Below are 19,440 nucleotides of genomic sequence, written 5' to 3'. Positions count from 1 at the left end.
CACACTTAAATAACGATCAGTTTCTAATAAATAGGATTCAAAATATATATATTTTTTTTACAAGTCCTAAACTCAAAGAATTGATAATCAGTCTCCAATCCCCGAAAATCTTAATCATACATATAGAATGACAAGTGAAAAAGTTTCATTTTTTTTTTCTCAAAATATTTATATCAACCTTTTTAAAAGAAATCTTAATTTTAAGTGAATATTATTATTATTATAGTTAATAACATAGAAACCACACAATCTTCTAATCATTGGACAATAGATTTTATATAAAAAATAATGAAATAATTTTTCATTTAAAAAAAATACATGGCCAATACTGAAAGATACCTAATTAACACATCAGAGAATGTAATTTAAATTTAAAAAAATATTTAACGTAACATTTTACTACATAACGGTCACTGAAAATGATGTCTAATCAATTCATAAATGTATATAGTGACTAATTGTCTAAAGTCTGAGGTAACATCAACCGTAAAAAAACTACAGCGGCTGAATCATAAAGTAACCATAAAATATGCATAAATTAAAATTCAAATATTTAAAATTGTTAGCAAGATACATTTTCAAAAATTTAAGATTGATAGCACCGATTGTTATTTCTTTTCTATTAGTTATAACAAATTAAACAATACATAAATGAAGGGCTACCTAAAATGTTACTAAATTATAGAACCTACGATGGACACATAAGCAACATGAATTTCTATATCATACAATTAAAAATAAATAAATAAAAAAGCAATTAATCCTATACACATCAAATTTTTTCAAAAACATTAATAATAACAATAAAGCCAAAGAAAATGTAGGAAACTATTTATATCCTAGTACTGCGTATACATTCATATTGCATATAGTTGATTTTTATGATAAAATAATATATTGCAAAACTAAAAACAGTTACAACAAAAGGAAATATCTGAAATTGAAAACACTTTCAGAAGTAAATTTACTTAGGCAACTAAAATTTTACCATTAATGATAACACAATTTAACACAGAACTTCAAATTATCATAATAAAAATAATCATAATTTAATAATGGGACATAATTTATTACTATCAAATTTTGATGAAAATGATTTTAACAAAGTATTATAAAGATCAGTGTAACCTCATTATGTTAAAAATAATAAATACTAATAAATTAGTCTATTACACAATTGTAAAATTAAAATGGTTTATATATTTTGTTACATATATACTAAAAAACACAGTCATTGATTCAAATTGAGTATAATATAAATATTTTGTTTAGGAATACCTCAAAACATCTGAAGCTGAAAAAAGAAATGTCACTAAGGTAAAAATTTAAGTTATACAAAATTTTAAAAAGAATACTTTTTAATAAAAAGGAAATTTGGTGGTAACATAAGCATACAATCTCTCCTTTTTTTTTTCTTTTTATTATTCTTAACAAAATTAAACTTAGTTTTCTCTTAATAAAGTCACGATGCTTGTTTGCCAACAATAACACCTGGCCTGGACGGTCTTACAGGGCTGTTAGATGTAACTACCGTTGTACCTTGAGAAGTCTGAGAACCACTATGAAATTGGAGAAAAGGATTCATTTCAACCTGAAAATAATAAGAAATTTATATTATAAATTTAAATATTAATAAATCTCAACAGACAAATAAACTATTCTCCATACTTTTAGTAACTTTTGATTGCTGACAGCTGTATGTTTAGTTAATGCTAATGGAGCATCTTGATGATCATCACTAAATAGATGATCACCTTCCAGGTGTCTGATAGCTTCAACTATGGTCTCCAAGTTTTGTCTGGACGTACTAGTTAAATAGACTCGAGCAGAAGGAAGTACCTGCTGTTGGGGTTGTGGCTGGGCTGCAGACGCCTCAACAACTGTTGCCACTTTTAGTCTATCATCTTCCGGTGCTACAGTTTCAGTCTTTAATAGCTCACTCTCTTCTTCAGGTTCTCGTTGTACAACCAGATTATCTGATTCATTCACTTCAATAATTTCCATGCCGGCTTCTTCACCGACCACACACTATAAATCAGATAAAATAAAGTAGATTAAAAATTGTAACTTTTATTATTGTTACGTCGCTATTTAGGGGTTGAGCCTAAATACCCGCCAACAGTATTCTAAGGGACCTACCGTGAGTTAGCTAGCTAGGCTATATCAACCTTTGGTACTGAGGTTTCCAATTTAATTTACATTCCCTTAAAATAACTACCAAGGGTCACACAACAATATATATATATATATATATATATTGGTTAACAACCATATAAATACTTATTAAGTAAAAAAATATTAAATAAATAATATCTAGAGATAATAATTTAACAGAGAGCTGACGGCGACACACACACATTATTTCGGTGGTAACTAATTTAAGTTAAGTATAAGACAACAAGAGCAAGTCGCGATGGTGGTAAAAAGTCAACTACAGTTTGGGACATAAGTTTTATGACACGGTTTCCGTGAATTCTAAAAGTGTATGCCCTTATGTAGTAAACGTGTGTCACTGTGTCAATGTTATAAGCCTAGTCGGCAGTACAATATGATCACGTATATGTGATATAATATCATTATTTTATTTTTAAATAATAAAATTTCTTACTGTATTTGTGTTATGGTATTGGATTGTAGTCTGAGTACTCTCCTTAGATTTGGTGTCAACAAACGTTTCACCCAACCGGGCTGCATAGTCTTTTAACTGCTCTTCAAGTTCCACTCGAAGACTCTGTTCGCGTTCTAAGTGTGCACGCAGTTCAGTCACTTCATCTATCATCATACCTCCATCATCAATGCCTAGAATACAGAAAATAATTAATTTACAGTCGACATATCAATATTAACAAATAAGTTAAGGTGGAAAAATTATGAAACACGATTACGGGATTAAAATAAAGATCAGTACCAAAACCAACCACTTAAGCAACTTTATAAGTTAAATATAATATTTTATATATGACTCAGTTATAATATTCTGAAATACTATTACACCATTACGAATATACTTAGAATTTCAAAAAACCATTACAATTGTTAATAATATTAAATTTAAAATATCAACTAAAACTGCTATTATACAGCTCAGAAAAGAGACATGCACCAAAACGCTTAGAACAAGTCTGTCTAAGTTCTTTGGTTTGTACTTTCCCATGCGTCAAATAATATTACTTGGCAAAAACACAAAGTTGTTTTGTGAATCGGTGGAAATATATACATTCATAACGATTACTATACGAGGAAATTTTTTTATTAACGTTAGTAAATAATAATTCATAATAAACGAACACTAATGGGTTCTAGACATTCGGTTATGCAAGGAAAAAACAAGAAACTGATTTAAAAGCAAATAACGAATATAAAAGGTGCCTACCATAACTTGTGGCATACCATAAAGTTCAACCTCTCGCACATAATCAACGTAAGATATTCAAAAGAAATGGTTTTCGAACGAATTAGCATACTTCATAAGTATAAAAACACAAACACTCTCAGCGAAATGATAGTATTTACTTCGAATTATAGTAAAATGTAAAAACACTGTATTTGAATCCATTTTTTAATATTTAAATAAAATGACACTCTTCGTTATTATAATTATAACATTTTACAAAAAAATAAATAAATGAAAATTAACTTCTTAGTGTATATTAATAATTTTAATAGTATATTAGGACATAATTATATAAAAAAAAAGTGCATATTTTAAAACCAAAGATGAGATGATAATTATTATTATAATAAGTTTATTGATTAGACTGCATTAAACATACATAATAATGACGTTATCAAAAAAATACTTATTTTGTTTTCATGGTTACTACTTCAGCATTACAATAATAAATATATCAAATTACTATTGCAATGTATATAATTATATATTATGAAATTTATCTAATCGTATGAAACACACGCATAAATGAATAAATTAACGAATGATGATAAAAAAGATGCATGCTGCCAGGTACAGTCAACGATATCGTCACAATTGGTGCGCGACGGATGCTCTTTCACATTTCCTTGGTAATCCTTAAAAAGTTTTCAGAAAACATAGCAAAAGAGCAAAGAACACAAAATAGTTAAACAAAATTCCACATCAGACTCCAACGCACGAATGTCAAGGGCAAAGTACATTGAACTTTTAATACGATGCATTGCAAAATATGTCTTACAAAATATTAACAGTGAAGTGGATAACCACTTCCGCCGTCACAAATTCAGTTGACATTACGTGTCTGAAAAAATTGCATTTTTAACAACGCAATAATACTTATTGTCGAATTTTATTGAGTTTTCCTATATAGACCGACGACAGCAATAAAAAGAAATACAAATCGACGACATGGCGTTTATGTACATCATTCATCGTTTTTATTATTGTTATTACTACGGTTAGATTGCACTTAACAAATGGCTGTTGCTTTTGTACCGGCGGGAAAATGGCTAAACAAGTTATCATACAGTATTCATTGAGCATCAACCAATATTAGTCAGAATAATCGTTATACACTTGAAATTTATCTAATAGGTACATCTACACAAACAATTAATAAAATTTTACATCTTATGGCAGAAACTTAGCTGACAGATAACAATTGCCTGTATCAACCAAGAAATCAGTGAAAAATAAGAAATAAGTATTTGAAAAACAAAAATTAATAACAAACGACTCTACTACTCGATGACGTCATTGCAATCATTCATAAGATACCAAAACCATAAAATAATAATTGTAAATTGATACAGCTACTTTATTAGTCATTCCCGCTTTGAATCGCCAGTCAAACACAAGCCCAGCCAACAAGCCAAAACATACTTTTGTTTATAAAAAAACAAATATTCACCGATTATTAAAAATTCCGCTAAAACACAATATATTTCTTTAAATAATAATTTTAACTTTTATTCATATTCTTCAACGGATTCTACGGTCTTAAGAAAAAAACACACCTGCTCCACTATCGCACAATATAATCATTGAATTTTTCATCTCTAGTCACAAAAAAACAATACGCAATAGCAATGTCAAAATGAAGTGAAAAAATAATAAATGCTTTTTTTCTCATACTACCTATATTATCGTGTAAGTCATTGTGCGTTTGGTTACATGTACCAATTTAATTTCTCTGCCATATGCCCTTTTGGCAAAATCCCAGACAATTTAAACACAGGCGGCAGGTGCTCACAACATGAGAATACCACAACCTCCCCCTACTACTACTACTACTATAATCAGTACCGTGTAAACTATGTGTGTCAGTCTACATATGAAACCTCCATTAATCAGAGGTTGACAGGTGGCGTGGGCGATTGCGAGGGTACGACGTTTATACGGTTGAACGTGTAACCGCCGTAAAATACTATAGCAAAAATCCAATAACACATTCAATGGGGCTGGTAGGCAATAACAACAGTGATACATGCACTTACCGGCAGGGTCTTCTAACTTGCGCTTCTTGTGCACGCTCGCCGTGCTCAACAGTTCACCTTCCTGCTTGCTCACCAGTCTTTTCAGTTGACAGTTTTGTGACAATAGTCTCGTTTTCTCTTGTTCCAGCTGGTAAATATAGTCGGCCGTGTGTTGAAGTATGGCGGCCTATGAACAAAAAAAATCACCATTATAGCGTTCGATAAACGTATCATTGAAAAAAATCCGCTAAATCAAAACTTGTCAGAAAGATTCATCCCGCTTCTTACTTCAAAGGGTGGTATAAAAAGAGGGGAGGGTATATGATCAAATATAATGCATACGCAATTTATAACCCAATCATAAGGCAGTTGAACATACAAAAGAAAACCACGTGATAACATTTTTGAAAATAGCGACATCGATAGATTTACACAGGTGCAAGAGGCTTAACGCAATAGCTCATCCGCGTCTAAACACACCAGTAGCGTCATTTCTTACAACTTGTTAGATATAATGGAGAAATATTGAAGTTTTAAAATGGTGTAAGGTAATAAATCAATAGTCTTGTTGAACGCACAAAATAAAAATAATAAACAGCATCAGCTACAAAACAGATCATTTTTTCAGCACCAAGTAATTTCTTGGAATTGTACGAATAAAAACCAAATGAAAAATGCAAAAAAAATCTAGTTTTTCCAAATAAATAATAATTATAATGGTACACGTGGCTATAATTCGATGCAGACATCAATTTGACAGGAAAGTAACAAACATCGAAACATTAGTTATTAACATGACACCAACACATACATTTTAAGGCGTGAGGGGGCAAACGAAAAAAAGGGTACACGTGTGTGCCACTTTTTCATAAATATTAAATAATCATGACCCGTTCATCGCAGACAACTCAATACTCAAAAAATTTAAGTAAAACTAACAAATTAATTTCCTTTAATTAAAAAATGAAACTTGAAATATCAAAATATTTTTTAAATTATAACTTAAGAAATAAAATATTGCAAAATGAAATTAAGATACATAAATATCCATATTTTTGATACATAAAACTTATTTGCGTTAGTTTAGCAGCAGGAAAACAACACGAGACTATAAGAACAGCTGTTGTCGTGTTGCCTAGGTTACCCGTCAATCGAGTGTTGTTACACGCAGGCTAGTAAAAAAAAAAAACAAATATTTGTCAAGTGGTGTGTCCAAGTCATGAGTTATAATAGCCTAAGCTGATGTCTACATCTCTAATTTATAAAAGACTAAATGCAATTTAAGCAATTGTAGGCCAAATGGTTTACCGTTTAGTTTTGAAAGTGTAATCGATTAATATCATATAAAAAATGACTCGTGGAGACGCACGTGTTGTCATTAATGTTACTTTTGCTTAAATTTCCCATAAGTCATTGGCCTTTTATAACCCAAACACACAAAAGAGGCATATACAAAAACAATAATAATAAAAAAACATTTAATGTATTATAACACCACTATTTCCCAAATAATATAGCCCTTTTAATTTACTAAGACAATAAAATTTCCATAACACTTTTTTTAGTATTTTAATGTGATCTTTCCGTTTCTTTTTAACAATAGTTAAATTTTACATTTAGCCAGAGAAAAAAATTAGTTCATCTCGAATCATTAAGAAAATTAATCGAGTATACGTTAACTTTCACGATGAAGTAGATTGATAATTTTTTTTTTTTGTTACGAAAAACTAGAACTCTTAGAACTTGGCGGCACTCCAACTAAGTAGGTCTACAATGACCAGTATTTCATGACACGTTCATGAACAGAGACCATACTAGGTAGTGGCGGAGAGTGATTGAGGGGTACACGGGATTTCCAATGAACAATATTATAAAATGAAAGGAACAACCAGAAGAATAACAGCTGTTAACACCCCTAGCAACTTTCCCCAGAACTTACAATATTATTAAAACAAAATCCACACATCGTCGAAAAAAAAACAGTTTCTCTGATTACGATGGAAATATCACCTAGTTATGTAATGAACGTTCGTGTACATTGTACTGCCGTAAAAACAATACGTCGTACGCACTACATGACGTAATCATGAAGGCATTTCATAAATACTCGAAAAGCTTATAAACAAATGGACACCTAACACACGAGTATTTTCTAACGTTAATTTGCCCATCGGTTTTTATTGAATTATTCATGAAAAACGTGTTGTTTATGTTGATAATTTAACACGATTGCCACAAAACAATGACAGAAGAGAGAAACCGCTCTCACGTGACCAAAGCACAACCTTAAACGTTCACATGAAGCGCTTAAGGAAATTATTGAGGTATTGGACATCTCGAACGATAAAAAAAAAAAATTTATTACAATATTCTTTTACAAGACACTGTGGAGATAACATGTTGACGAGCTAAGATTATCAAGTAATATATTCGCATTAACTCTTTATACATAAATAATTAGACGAGGTCAGCTGCCGTCAAGGACAATAATATATTATATTGTTAAGTTAATTCTAGTTTCTCAACAATAAAATTAATGAGGTAATCGACCCGAGCTCAATGAAAAGCAAAGTGCACCTGTTCTCAAAAGCAAATACACGCTTTTTTAATTAAATTCATTCAATTGGCGTGTAAAATATCAGTCTTCAGTGAGGCCCCTTAAAAAATATATTTTGCTGGCGCGAACAACTAATCTATTACACTACTAATTACTAAAAAAATAAAATCATTCAACTATTTGAAATTTTACAAAAAATCATAAGATCAGATAGCAGCAGGTGTACAACATGAATGTTGTTAGTAAATAAAGATAAAGACAGCTAACGTAAATAAATGGCGGTCGAGTGCCAACGCATTGAGCCACAATTCTAAGTTTTTTTTTTTTTTTAAATAATTTCTTTAGGCGTCGCTGACCAAGAAATGACACTAAGCGTGAGGCGGCGGCAATAAGAAACCAACAAAGAAAACATAGAAAAACATGTGCACGCGACATGCATCACATAATATTATTATTATATATAGCCTTTCCTCTTGGCATTAGCTGGATGTTCTTAGTGAAGCTATAGCACCTAATGCTACATCACGCAACGGTAGTAACATCACCGATAACAACAACAATAAACTATTTTCAGAACGCAACAGCATTCAGCGATGGTAATTATAGTTCTAAAAATGGAGTGACGAGTAATCAGCGAACAAAAAAAAAAATCATACTCTGTCGTGGCGGATATTATTAGAAACGGACGGTGAATACCGTCGTCAAGCAACAACCACCACTTCAAAAGTAGTACCATTCCGGACCCGTATATTCAAAAAACAAACGGTCATACAAAAAAATAAAAACCGTGCGAGTGGGGAAATACAAAACACGTTGTTTTTCTTCTTTAGTAAGTTGATCCTCCTGCCATCTTGTGTTCGGTGTAAATGTACGGGTGACGTTGTAGAGGAATTCAAGGCCAACCGGTCGGCCGGCGTCGTCCAGGTGAAAGAACTACTGACCTTGAGATTGTTATGTGTAGATGAGTAGTGCCACCAACAACGACGTTGGTACTGCTGCCGCAGTCGGTAAAACATTGAATGTCGATGTACGCCATTTACGTTGTTCAAAAACAACAGCGAGGCAACAACGATAAAAATTGAACAAAACAGCGATTTGTCATTTGAACCTAAAGATAAATCGAGTGTATAAATCATGCGTAGTTGCGACGATATTCGTTCACTCTTAAGATTTTTCTTCCACGCGAGCAAATAAAACTGTAAAACCACCATCCGCATGACACATCGGCGCTTCCAATAACCAATCAATAGTCGTGTGTGTATCATCACAATATAAGCACAACGATGCCTTATCGCCTTAAACGTATCGAAATGCAACTAGGACGTTAAACAACAAATATATGCGATATTGCATAACCTGATAAGACGACACATACTCGTGACACACGAACGAAACAATCACAAATCGCAACAGAAAAATTAAACGGTTTCGATAACATACACAATTTCGTATGAGCACGCGTATATAGACCTCAACATAATCAGAATTGGCACAGTTCTAACTGGTTACGAACGTGGACGCCCACATAATTGTGTTGATTGTGTGCACGTGATTTGCAAAAATATAATAACAACAATGCTCTAATAAGAACTCGACAAACCAGTGTTTTAAACCTCATCATCAGCTGACTGACGGCAGAATTATCGGTGATCATGAATTTGTCCGGAGTCCATGTGAAACATGGAAATCTAACAGCAAACGCAAAAGAACAAATAATTTTTACAAGTGTCACACACGCGGAAAAAACGAACGGTTAGTCTAGCGACAATTCAACAAAAACTGTAGCAATAACTAAATAAACATTTGGGTTAACTGAATATTCAGTTATTCCAACTGTCTTAAATGAAGTGTTGTCACTATATTGACCGGTTTATATGGTTATTTTAATCATTTTGTTTTCCGTGCAAATAGCACCTAACTTAAATATGTTTAAAAATTAGTTTTAAATATCCGGAAAAAATATATGCAACCGAATAATGCAAAACTTAACAATATCAGTTAACAAAGTCGATAAGAAGATAGTTAAGGAAATAACTACTAGGTCATTTTCGTGACCCGATTGGTTAAACCAATGAACCATAACTTTTCGGAAACATAAATATAACATGAAGACTTAACCGTCAAAATGCCATTAGCGACGGATTTAACCGCGACCGGAAACGTCCATTTACTTCCAGGAAGTACACCGTCAACACCACAGTTAAACGTGTATTAGTGACCCATAATATCCGGAGGGAATTGACTGAGTAACAACAATAACACACCATCATCACGACATAGATGGAATTTTTTTAATTTTCCAGAAAAAACACGTTGCCGCTCTAACTGTCCAGCGAGAATTTCTATTAAGAGCTCAGCTTATGTGTAAATGGATCAAAGACTTGACTTGATTGAAAAAACACGGCGATATCAACAACAGTTAATAGATCGAATTTATGCGGTCGCCGGGACAGGAGGTAAAAAAACAAATAGTTCGATACTTAACAAAAGTGTATCAAGTGAAAAACGAATATTTCACTACGATAAAAATAAAAAAGTAATGGCTGGTAATAATTAAAAAGAGACGATCTAATAGATGACATATAATTTCATGCGCTATTAACAAACGTTTACCCATTAATAGTTGTAGTTAAATCTACTCATTCAAATCTGCGCGATAGCAACTGAGACCTTACTGCCTAATAAAATAATTTATGAAATAAAAACCCATCGTCTTAAAATTTAAAACTTATTACTTTTAAGATTATTAATTAAATAATAATAATTAATAATTATAAATTACATTATAAAATAATGCTACATTTTAGCCTTCGACCGGGTGGCGTCTCCGAGTAGAAAATCGTTTCTCGTCTGTAAGCAAACTCCGAAAAAAGTAACTCGTACGTTTTTTATACACCAATTCGAATATTTTTGTACGTTTTTATTGATTTAATTATATTCTATGATTTTTGAATATATCTGAATTGAATAGGGCGCTTTTTAAAAAATAAATTTAGATAATATCGTTAACTTTTTACGTAGTTAAGAATAATAAAAGATTTACAAGAATGATTTGTCGGAGTTTACGAAATTTAATTTATCAGTTTTGTCGTAGTTTACATATTAAAGATATATTAATGAAGCATATTTTTTGTTGAATTTCGCTATTTCTTCAAAAAGCATAAAACACCATGATTTTACCTACTTTCTCTAATTGTGTTAAAACTTAAGTTTGTAGAAAAAGGTTAAAAAAAAATAATAGAACATTTTTTTTCGCCCTCGCCAATAAGTACTCAGGAGATGCGCTTACTTTAACATTATAATTCAAAATTAATAATTTATGGTAATACAAGATCGCGATGTGAAACGGGGTGTGAAATACATAAGCGCTTTAGTCGTTTAGATTTCTTTCAAACATTTTCAATTAGCAACTTATTACTTATCATTTATTATGCATACGGGAACAACCCAACTAATATCTAATAATAAGCTTAAGTTTGTCGAAAACTGTACACGTGCTCGGAGAATCCAGGAAAACGTAGACAAGCCTTCAATTCCATTTAAATCTTAGTTTGTACTAAAAATAGATAAAAGAAAATCAGATCTATACTTAAAGAAGTAGGATAAAATTGAGATCTCAACTGAATCATACTTAATTTATATAAAAATATTGTTATTATTCATTTATTGTTAATATTAATGGTTGAAAAAAAAATCCCAAGAAAAGAAACACTTGCCTTGTGTGATAAAATAAATTAAACTTATCTTAATTGTACTATATTTTTGCCCGTCTCTTAATATTGTCAATTACTGAACATAATAAGTGTAATTTAACTAATTTCTCAGAAAATAATTTTTGAAACTAAGCAAGTACTATCTGCTACAACCTAAAAAGAGTTCTATTGACAAAAATAACCTAACGGTTTTATAATAATAAACAATAATAATTATTATAAACAATTATAACCAAACAGACTTCATGATAAAATCACAAATGTTTTAATGTAAACAAGTGACCAAATAAAAGAATGACTTACAAATAATTATTCAACTCCATAAAGGTTTATAACAAACGATATGATTCATCTACAAATCATTTTGTTTTTAATTTAAATACATGTAAATAGAATACGACATTCCTAACTCGATAGGCTAGACAAATAATAGTAAACAATATAGAAAATTGTACAATATTCATTTAACAGTTGGACTGAGAAATACCGAAAAGTATTAGTTACAAATGTAAGTAATATTTCGATTGAAAGCACGTGCTGCGTTAGGATAGTAAGAGTCATATATATATAACGTATACAACCAGTAAAAATTAATTAATATATTTTTTGAATTAAATTTAATAAATACCAAAGAATATATATATATATTTACTGATAAATTGTAATAAATACTCCCAAATTATAGGTATAGATAAATAAAAAACATTAGTTACAAACAGTATTCAATAACTAAGGAAACAGGTCAATTTCTACAAACAATAAAAATAATAGAACCCCGTTCCCTTACTTACTGAACACTAATACAACAAATATATAATAAAAAAATATTAATATTAATAATAAGAAATATTTTATTTTAAGAATAATAATCATTAATCGAGACTTGAATAAAAATTACGTTTCGCATTATCGATCATCAGGTGGTAGGAAAGTAATTAATGTACTGAAGGCAGCGTATTTTAAACGACAACAGAAAAGCTCACTTGGTCACACTAAAAGGTACAACGGTCGACCACGCCCTAAAAACGCCGCCATATCCGATCAGGAGAGGGTGAAATTTTGATGAAGAATAAAGTAGGGAGGGCGCACGACGGATCAATAAAAAGCCTACACCACCCCTCCTGCCAGTTCAAAAACGATGTCTCGCCAGCGTTTTACTATACATACGCCGCACTAACACATACTACACGGATTTCTCATACCCGCCCTCAATAGCATCGAACGTTCATACTTTATGAAAACATATATATATATATATATATTATACATAACATATTCAAACGACATTATGAAACGTCAATGCTTATCCGCATTAACGACAGTAACAAGGAACAGCAGCAACAGCTCTACGCTACCTCACACGACCCTTTGAGATACGTAAATACCGGCGAGATTTAAAGAGAGACCGTTAAATATGTCCACGTGTTGAACTTTTACTAACTTCAGCAGCCTCGTTACATCATTAATAATAACTCACCGATTATAAGTAATTAGAGGACATTATAATTCGTAATTAAAGCAAAAATAATAATAATAAACATTGATAAAGAACTAAGTATTTTTTTCGGTTAATTACTGCAGCGCGTTATTTTAACAAGGTACATTCAACTGTTAAGGTTCTCACAAAAGAGGTAATCGGAAAAAAAAATACTGTGGCTAATAAATGAATAGTATTTCTAATCAAACAAGTATTTTTTACAGTTTATTTACAACTTTGTAAGCAATATTTTTCAAATACGAGTTAAATTTTCAAAAAATAAAAAAGGGTTACACAAAAAGGTAACACTTTCTAACATTACATTACACGTAACGTATTTAAGATTATAATTAAGTATTACTTATTGCGGGATCCTAATGTATTTAAGTAATAATCTCTTGTTAATGAAACTTTTACGATGATCGACATAAAATAAACCTAACACAGATATCGAATTCAATATGAAATTATTTTTCAGACAACGACGAAGTGCAATGTCATTGTAAATACATAAATGGGTTATTGCGTTTTAACTAACAGTAATAACAACAACTACTGTAGGAATACTGAGACTGGCATGCACAACCATAATACTGTAATTATATATTTACCGCATACTTGATTATACTTTATTAATAATTAGCCAATAAAACCCATCATAATAAGACAGTTTCTAGTTACAACATAACATTATTACTTAAAACCTAAGAGGTATCAGATACACAGACTTTTACGAACTGAATTCACATAAAAAAAATTGTCAGTTGATAAATAGTGTTGTGATCTAAAAGCAACAATATAATTGAGAATACAGCGGTAATGGAGTGTAGTTGAAAATTTAGAAACATGTCACATCGAAAAGCCCAATCAAGGAAAAATGATAATTAACACGGTTTTACTGCCTAAGAGACATTATGATCATTAATTACTCGTTAGGGCATTTTAGCAATTCTGGTAATCGTAAAATATAAATAACAGTAAAAATGAGTTCAATAAATATGATTAATAAATAATTACAGTTAAAAATCGTTTTTTTAAAACTTTAGGAAAACAGTTTTCTTTTAATATCAATTGTCCACTACAATTACACAACGTACTGTTAGTTTTCCTTTATATTATAGACAATTTTTTATTTTAATTCTCAAATTCTAGTCTACAATTACCGCAAAAAATACAACGTAAAAGGTTGTGTTGTGGAATTGTTTGGGTACGTGTTGAACAAGTTTAAAAGATAGAAGATCAGTTAAGAATGAAAAAGTAATTTTTTATACATCCGTTAACGTTTAACATTTTTTAACCGTGTATGGATTCATTACAGTCGCATACTAAAAATATAGTAAATGAACAAGCAACGTAGGCATGTCGCAATGGCGCAAGCGCATCAGTTCACAGTGAGATATGTAAGTAGTAATATGTGAACAACTGCCACCAATGGAATGTGAATACAACGTCGCCGCCAGTTGACCCGAGGTTCTGATTATCCATATGCGGCAAAGCGTTGAATGAAAATCCGCTGAACTCGTCTGAGTCATTTCCTGTCGGTCAATTCCCGCGAACAACTTTCTCTTCGTCGGCTTCTCCAATAATCCCCCCCCCTTTTTTTTTGTATCACACATAATTGAAAAACTTTAAAGAATGTGAAACGACGCAAATAATGCGATACGTACGGTGCACTCACCACTTATAGTGTACATTCTGATATAAGGTGTAAAATATGTAGTACGAATAAGTATTATAGTAGAGGAGTACGATAGTATACACCATAAATAAACGGCTTTCATTAAAAAGAAAAAAGCTGCACAGAAATTCGAAAGAGAGTTAGTGCGGCGTAATAGGGGGGACACAGCGCAGCGTTGCCACGGAAACCAGACACGGTGAGAACCCCGGAAATATCAGGCGGTTCCCAGTTGAGACGGCGAACTTTAAGGAAAGACATGGGGTCGATACACCCGGTGAAAACAAGGATTCAGGGTGAACTACCATGACGTCACGGAAGGGGCGCAAGCGTACGATTTCTGACGTCACTGACGTTGTACAATCGATATCGTCGCTGAAGAGCTGGTTATCGCCATCAAGCGTCTACTGAAATCTTCTCAGTATACAGTGCAGCACTGCGCCAATGTAATCTTTCCACGATATCGAAAATTTCAAGGTAGCAGTAGTAATAGTAACAATAACTAACATTGAAATTCGTTACTATTCACGTCACCGATGCCGTAGGTCAGTTCAGCGATTTACAACGAATATACACGCCATAATAATAATAATAATAATAGTAATCTCCTTTTTATTTTTAACCGCAAAACACTCGAGAGCTACGACTACTTTTCGGACCAGACCGTAATTATTAAACTAAACCACAGTGATTTTTCGTATACCAGTCATAACGACTACGATAATTATAATTAGAATGATTACGAAGGGAAAAAATAATGATAATAATAGAACTATGTGATGCTTCGCTGCATGTACACGAAAATAAATAATAAATAAAAACGAGTGGGATCCGAGAAAAATAGTCAGAGACGACGGTGCAAGAATCTATAGGCGTGAAGGACAACGAGTGCGTTGAACCGCCGCTGTACATATTTTATTCTTCAGTGCGTGCTGCAGGTACTCTACTGCTGTATAACAACGGCTCTCAAAGTAAAATTTGTGCCGGCCTAGACGCAGCATGTTATTATCAAGTAATTTTTTACCGCATGTTCAGTGACGCGGGTGGAAAAACTACGGCGTAAATTCTCGTACTCGTATGTGTGACAAACCTGATTATGTTCATACCAAATCCCTAGTCATACAAATGTGCGCTATTTTAAGTTGGCAACAGTGCTCGGGCCTTACACGATATGGATGACGGAGTGTAGTGTAGGGAGAATAGTAAAATATATAACCGCCGTCAGTGGTAACGACGGCGACGCCGCGTCAGCTGTGGTCTGGACGTGTAGGTCTTGTAGACGGGAAGGGAGCTGCGGTAGGAATGGCGACGGCGGCATAATGTAATAAACCAGAGTCTAAAACAGCTGACTGCCTTGCTGTGACAGCACCCATACCGTGGCCCCACAAAACTGTACCACTACCGCCGCGCCATATCCAATATTGTTGTACACACTCGCATACTATAAACAGCGTGGTTAGCTGCCACCGCCAAATGATGATTCTCGATGAATGAAACTATGTTACGGCAGCAGCATAGTTGCATTATGATTACTATTATTATTCTAGTTATTCAATGCGTTACGAAAAAAAATTATAGAACATATCGTTGACTTTCATCTAGGCCGAACAAGCGTAATTTTATATTATTGAATTTGGCTAAAAAACTTACTTTGCTGAGTTTTTCACCTTCATGGTGTGGAATTAGAGTACGCAAATTTTGAAAACCTGCATTGATAGATTGCATTCGACGCCTTTCGTTTGAGTTTGCGATTTCTCGACGCATTCTTTTTTCATGTTCCATCGTCGCGCTCATCTGCTGCGTCCGGTGGCTCACAACAATAGGGGTAAGCCCCGACGGGGGTGAGTCTACTCCTTCCTCTGAAGCGTTCGTCAAACTATAATACAAAAAACAAAACATTTTTAAACTTGTAACTAAAATTCATACATAACCGTTTTCTTAGAAGAATCGAAATTGTTATAGGATAAAAACGTGTTTAACATCCTTCGTAAAAAAAAAATATCTTCACAAATGGGTCACATAATAAACAGTTATCAAAAGAATAACAAATGGAAGGGAGGTACAGGCTATAAGGTTAGTCATTCCGAGAAAAGACCAAGCTCGGATATTCTAGCATAATAAATAGAAACCATAAACAGAGACACTCGATTTCCGAGAAACATAAATAAAATAAAATTACAGATAAGATTAAAAAGAAAAAACACTAAAGCCAAATAGACTTAATCGGGGTAAGTTAGTAAAAAAACAACTATGTACAATTGAGTCAATAACAAATCTAAAAACTATTGCTTGCCTGCTTGTTATATCTACACAGACGTCTCATCCCACGCATCAGTTGTTCGATGTGTAAACGCGAACATGAAAATTTTGCATAAGACTTGATACAAAAACTGGGAATATGTGCGAAAGCAACTAGAAAACATGCATCGATTTGATGCATGACTATAACACATATGTATAAACTATGAGTCTAATAGTTCATATTAGACTCATAGTTCTAATAGTACCATAGAAAAATTAATAAAAATAATTAAAATTAAAAATGAATTTCTCTTTTCATGTATTTCCGAGTAAAAAATAAACAATATTTAAGAATTCTTGTCTATTATTAATACACATTATTCGTTAAAACCTGCAAAATATCGATTTTGTTCACCTTGCCAGACATCTAGTTTTAACCCTAAGAATCGTCATCGTTATAATTATGATATTCATGGTTATCATCGCATTCTTGAAGAACTTATTATTTAATACTGTTTGGAAAAATGTTTTAGTTTTTTTTTTTTTAATTAGATATTATCATCGAAATTTATTCTATGCGCGAATTTCAAATGGCCTTGAAACACACTTATTTCTTAATAATTTTACACCATAAATAATTACAATCGTCTGGCTCTCAGACCAAGGCCCCGGGGAGAACTCATCATGATTGTTCTGGACTAAACAAAATATTGTCGGCGACCATGTCAGCTGTAGACGCTAAGAGAGAGTGCGACGCGCCTCGTCGGCGCTGTGACCTCCAGACAGGTTGGGCAGTACGGCTGGCGGTGACACCATACTAGCGCATTGGCGCGCACGCTTACGACCGGCTGTGGCTTTACCGCACCACCGTCCGTGCCGACCGACGTCTTCGCCGGCCGGCTTCGACCTTCCGACGTAGTGAGGCCGGCAGAATTATAGATTCATTAAATTGCATTTTATGGCCTAGTTTTTAAATCCAAGACATTCACCTATGATAGAGGAAAGTAACAGAAAAAAAAAACTATTTTGGACAATCTTTCTCGACAGCTGTGCCATAAACCGGTTACTGTTGTTTCGCCCTATAGATGAGCAGCCACAGTGGGGACAACAATAAGGGAGGACAGCTGGCCCAACAGCTGGATGCCAGCAACCATCTGCCGCTACGAGGCACCGACGTCAATTCAGCAAAGGATCAAAATAATAATACATCAAGAAAATCAGAGAATGAAACAATAATACATTTGACACAACTTAGCACACTTCATAAGCAAAAATTAAAAATGTACACTAGCCAGCACAACATGTGCAATAGAATTCGTTGATAAATTTTATATTGAAGTTTAAAAAATACATATGGAAGATATAAATGATAAAACAATACATCAGCTGACATTTGCGGGCGTGCACATGACGAGATAATACTTGTTCATTTATTTATGCTTACAGATACAAGAGAATGAAAACAGTAACTGATGTATTGTATATAAAATTATTTGCTACGTGAAAAATTACTAATAGGCAAACAACAGTTAATAGTAATTAGTTAACTCGAACTGTACCTGCAATAATTCAAGTCCTCGTGGTCGTATTGCTGTAAATCGTCAAACCTATCTTCAGTTCTGATAGTTATAGCCGTGTCCATGGCTTGGACAACGTGAATGGCACCGACGGCGTGCCTATTGGTCCGCCGCCGTCCGAGTTTTCGACCGTGCACAGAGGACGTCCACCACGCCGATGTTTATAAGTAACTTACTCGGTCACTTAAAATCTCACAGAATTTACACACGCAAGTTCAGTACGTCGCGTGAAAAATTTTATCCAATAACAAGTGTATTAAATTCACTATCAAACAAACTAACAACCACTTCGGACACGCCGTACTCGCACGTTGGATTGTTTTTTTTGCAGCGGACGGACGAGAAAAAAAATGGCGCGCGTAACGTGACACACGAACGTACACCGACACAATGAACTACGTTATGGCGGGAAACAGCTGTGTCGGAGCGCGCTGTGTACCGCTGCAACCCCTCCAACAAAAACAGACGCGTGCGCACATTAGTATTCATACGCTGCGCACACGCGGCCACCATGTTTTCTATACAGCCGGTGGCCCGTCGCCGTTTCGACGGCCACACCCGTAGTCTCATTTGAAGGCCTCATCTCATGCGGCCCTGGGCCCCGGAACTGCTCATCTACGATTGCGACAGAGGCGCTTAACAGGGAACTTAACTCGGTGAAACACTAGGCCGACCATGAAAAACGTCCCCTCCACGGCATACAACAAATATGCGACCACGCTGCAGAGCCATGTCCGTTTCAATGGAATAACACTAGGTTATTTTGTTTTCATTTGCAACGTTACTTAGGA

General features: G+C 33.4%; 1 protein-coding gene across 2 annotated transcripts; it reads right to left on the bottom strand.

Annotated features, from left to right (window-relative positions):
* Window positions 1-1,294: 1,294 nt before the first annotated feature.
* On the bottom strand, window positions 1,295-19,018 carry LOC126894732 (transcription factor AP-4). Of its 2 annotated transcripts, XM_050665952.1 has the most exons (6): window positions 18,632-19,018; window positions 16,482-16,707; window positions 5,431-5,596; window positions 2,609-2,799; window positions 1,669-2,028; window positions 1,295-1,591 (listed from the first exon to the last, which is right to left on the bottom strand). In XM_050665952.1, the coding sequence occupies exons 1-6, from the start codon at window positions 18,712-18,714 to the stop codon at window positions 1,463-1,465; spliced, it is 1,155 nt and encodes a 384-aa protein (XP_050521909.1). In that variant the 5' UTR covers window positions 18,715-19,018; the 3' UTR covers window positions 1,295-1,462. The 2 variants fall into 2 exon arrangements, with proteins under 2 accessions (XP_050521909.1, XP_050521908.1); XM_050665951.1 differs by lacking the exons at window positions 16,482-16,707; window positions 18,632-19,018 and adding an exon at window positions 8,908-9,365.
* Window positions 19,019-19,440: the final 422 nt, after the last annotated feature.

This window comes from Daktulosphaira vitifoliae, unplaced genomic scaffold (genome assembly GCF_025091365.1).
Source record: "Daktulosphaira vitifoliae isolate Bord-2020 unplaced genomic scaffold, ASM2509136v1 Scaffold_1, whole genome shotgun sequence".
In the NCBI taxonomy this organism is placed as follows: domain Eukaryota; kingdom Metazoa; phylum Arthropoda; class Insecta; order Hemiptera; family Phylloxeridae; genus Daktulosphaira; species Daktulosphaira vitifoliae.
Note: the sequence above shows the minus strand (reverse complement) of the source record. Positions and strands in the feature narration are given on the sequence as shown.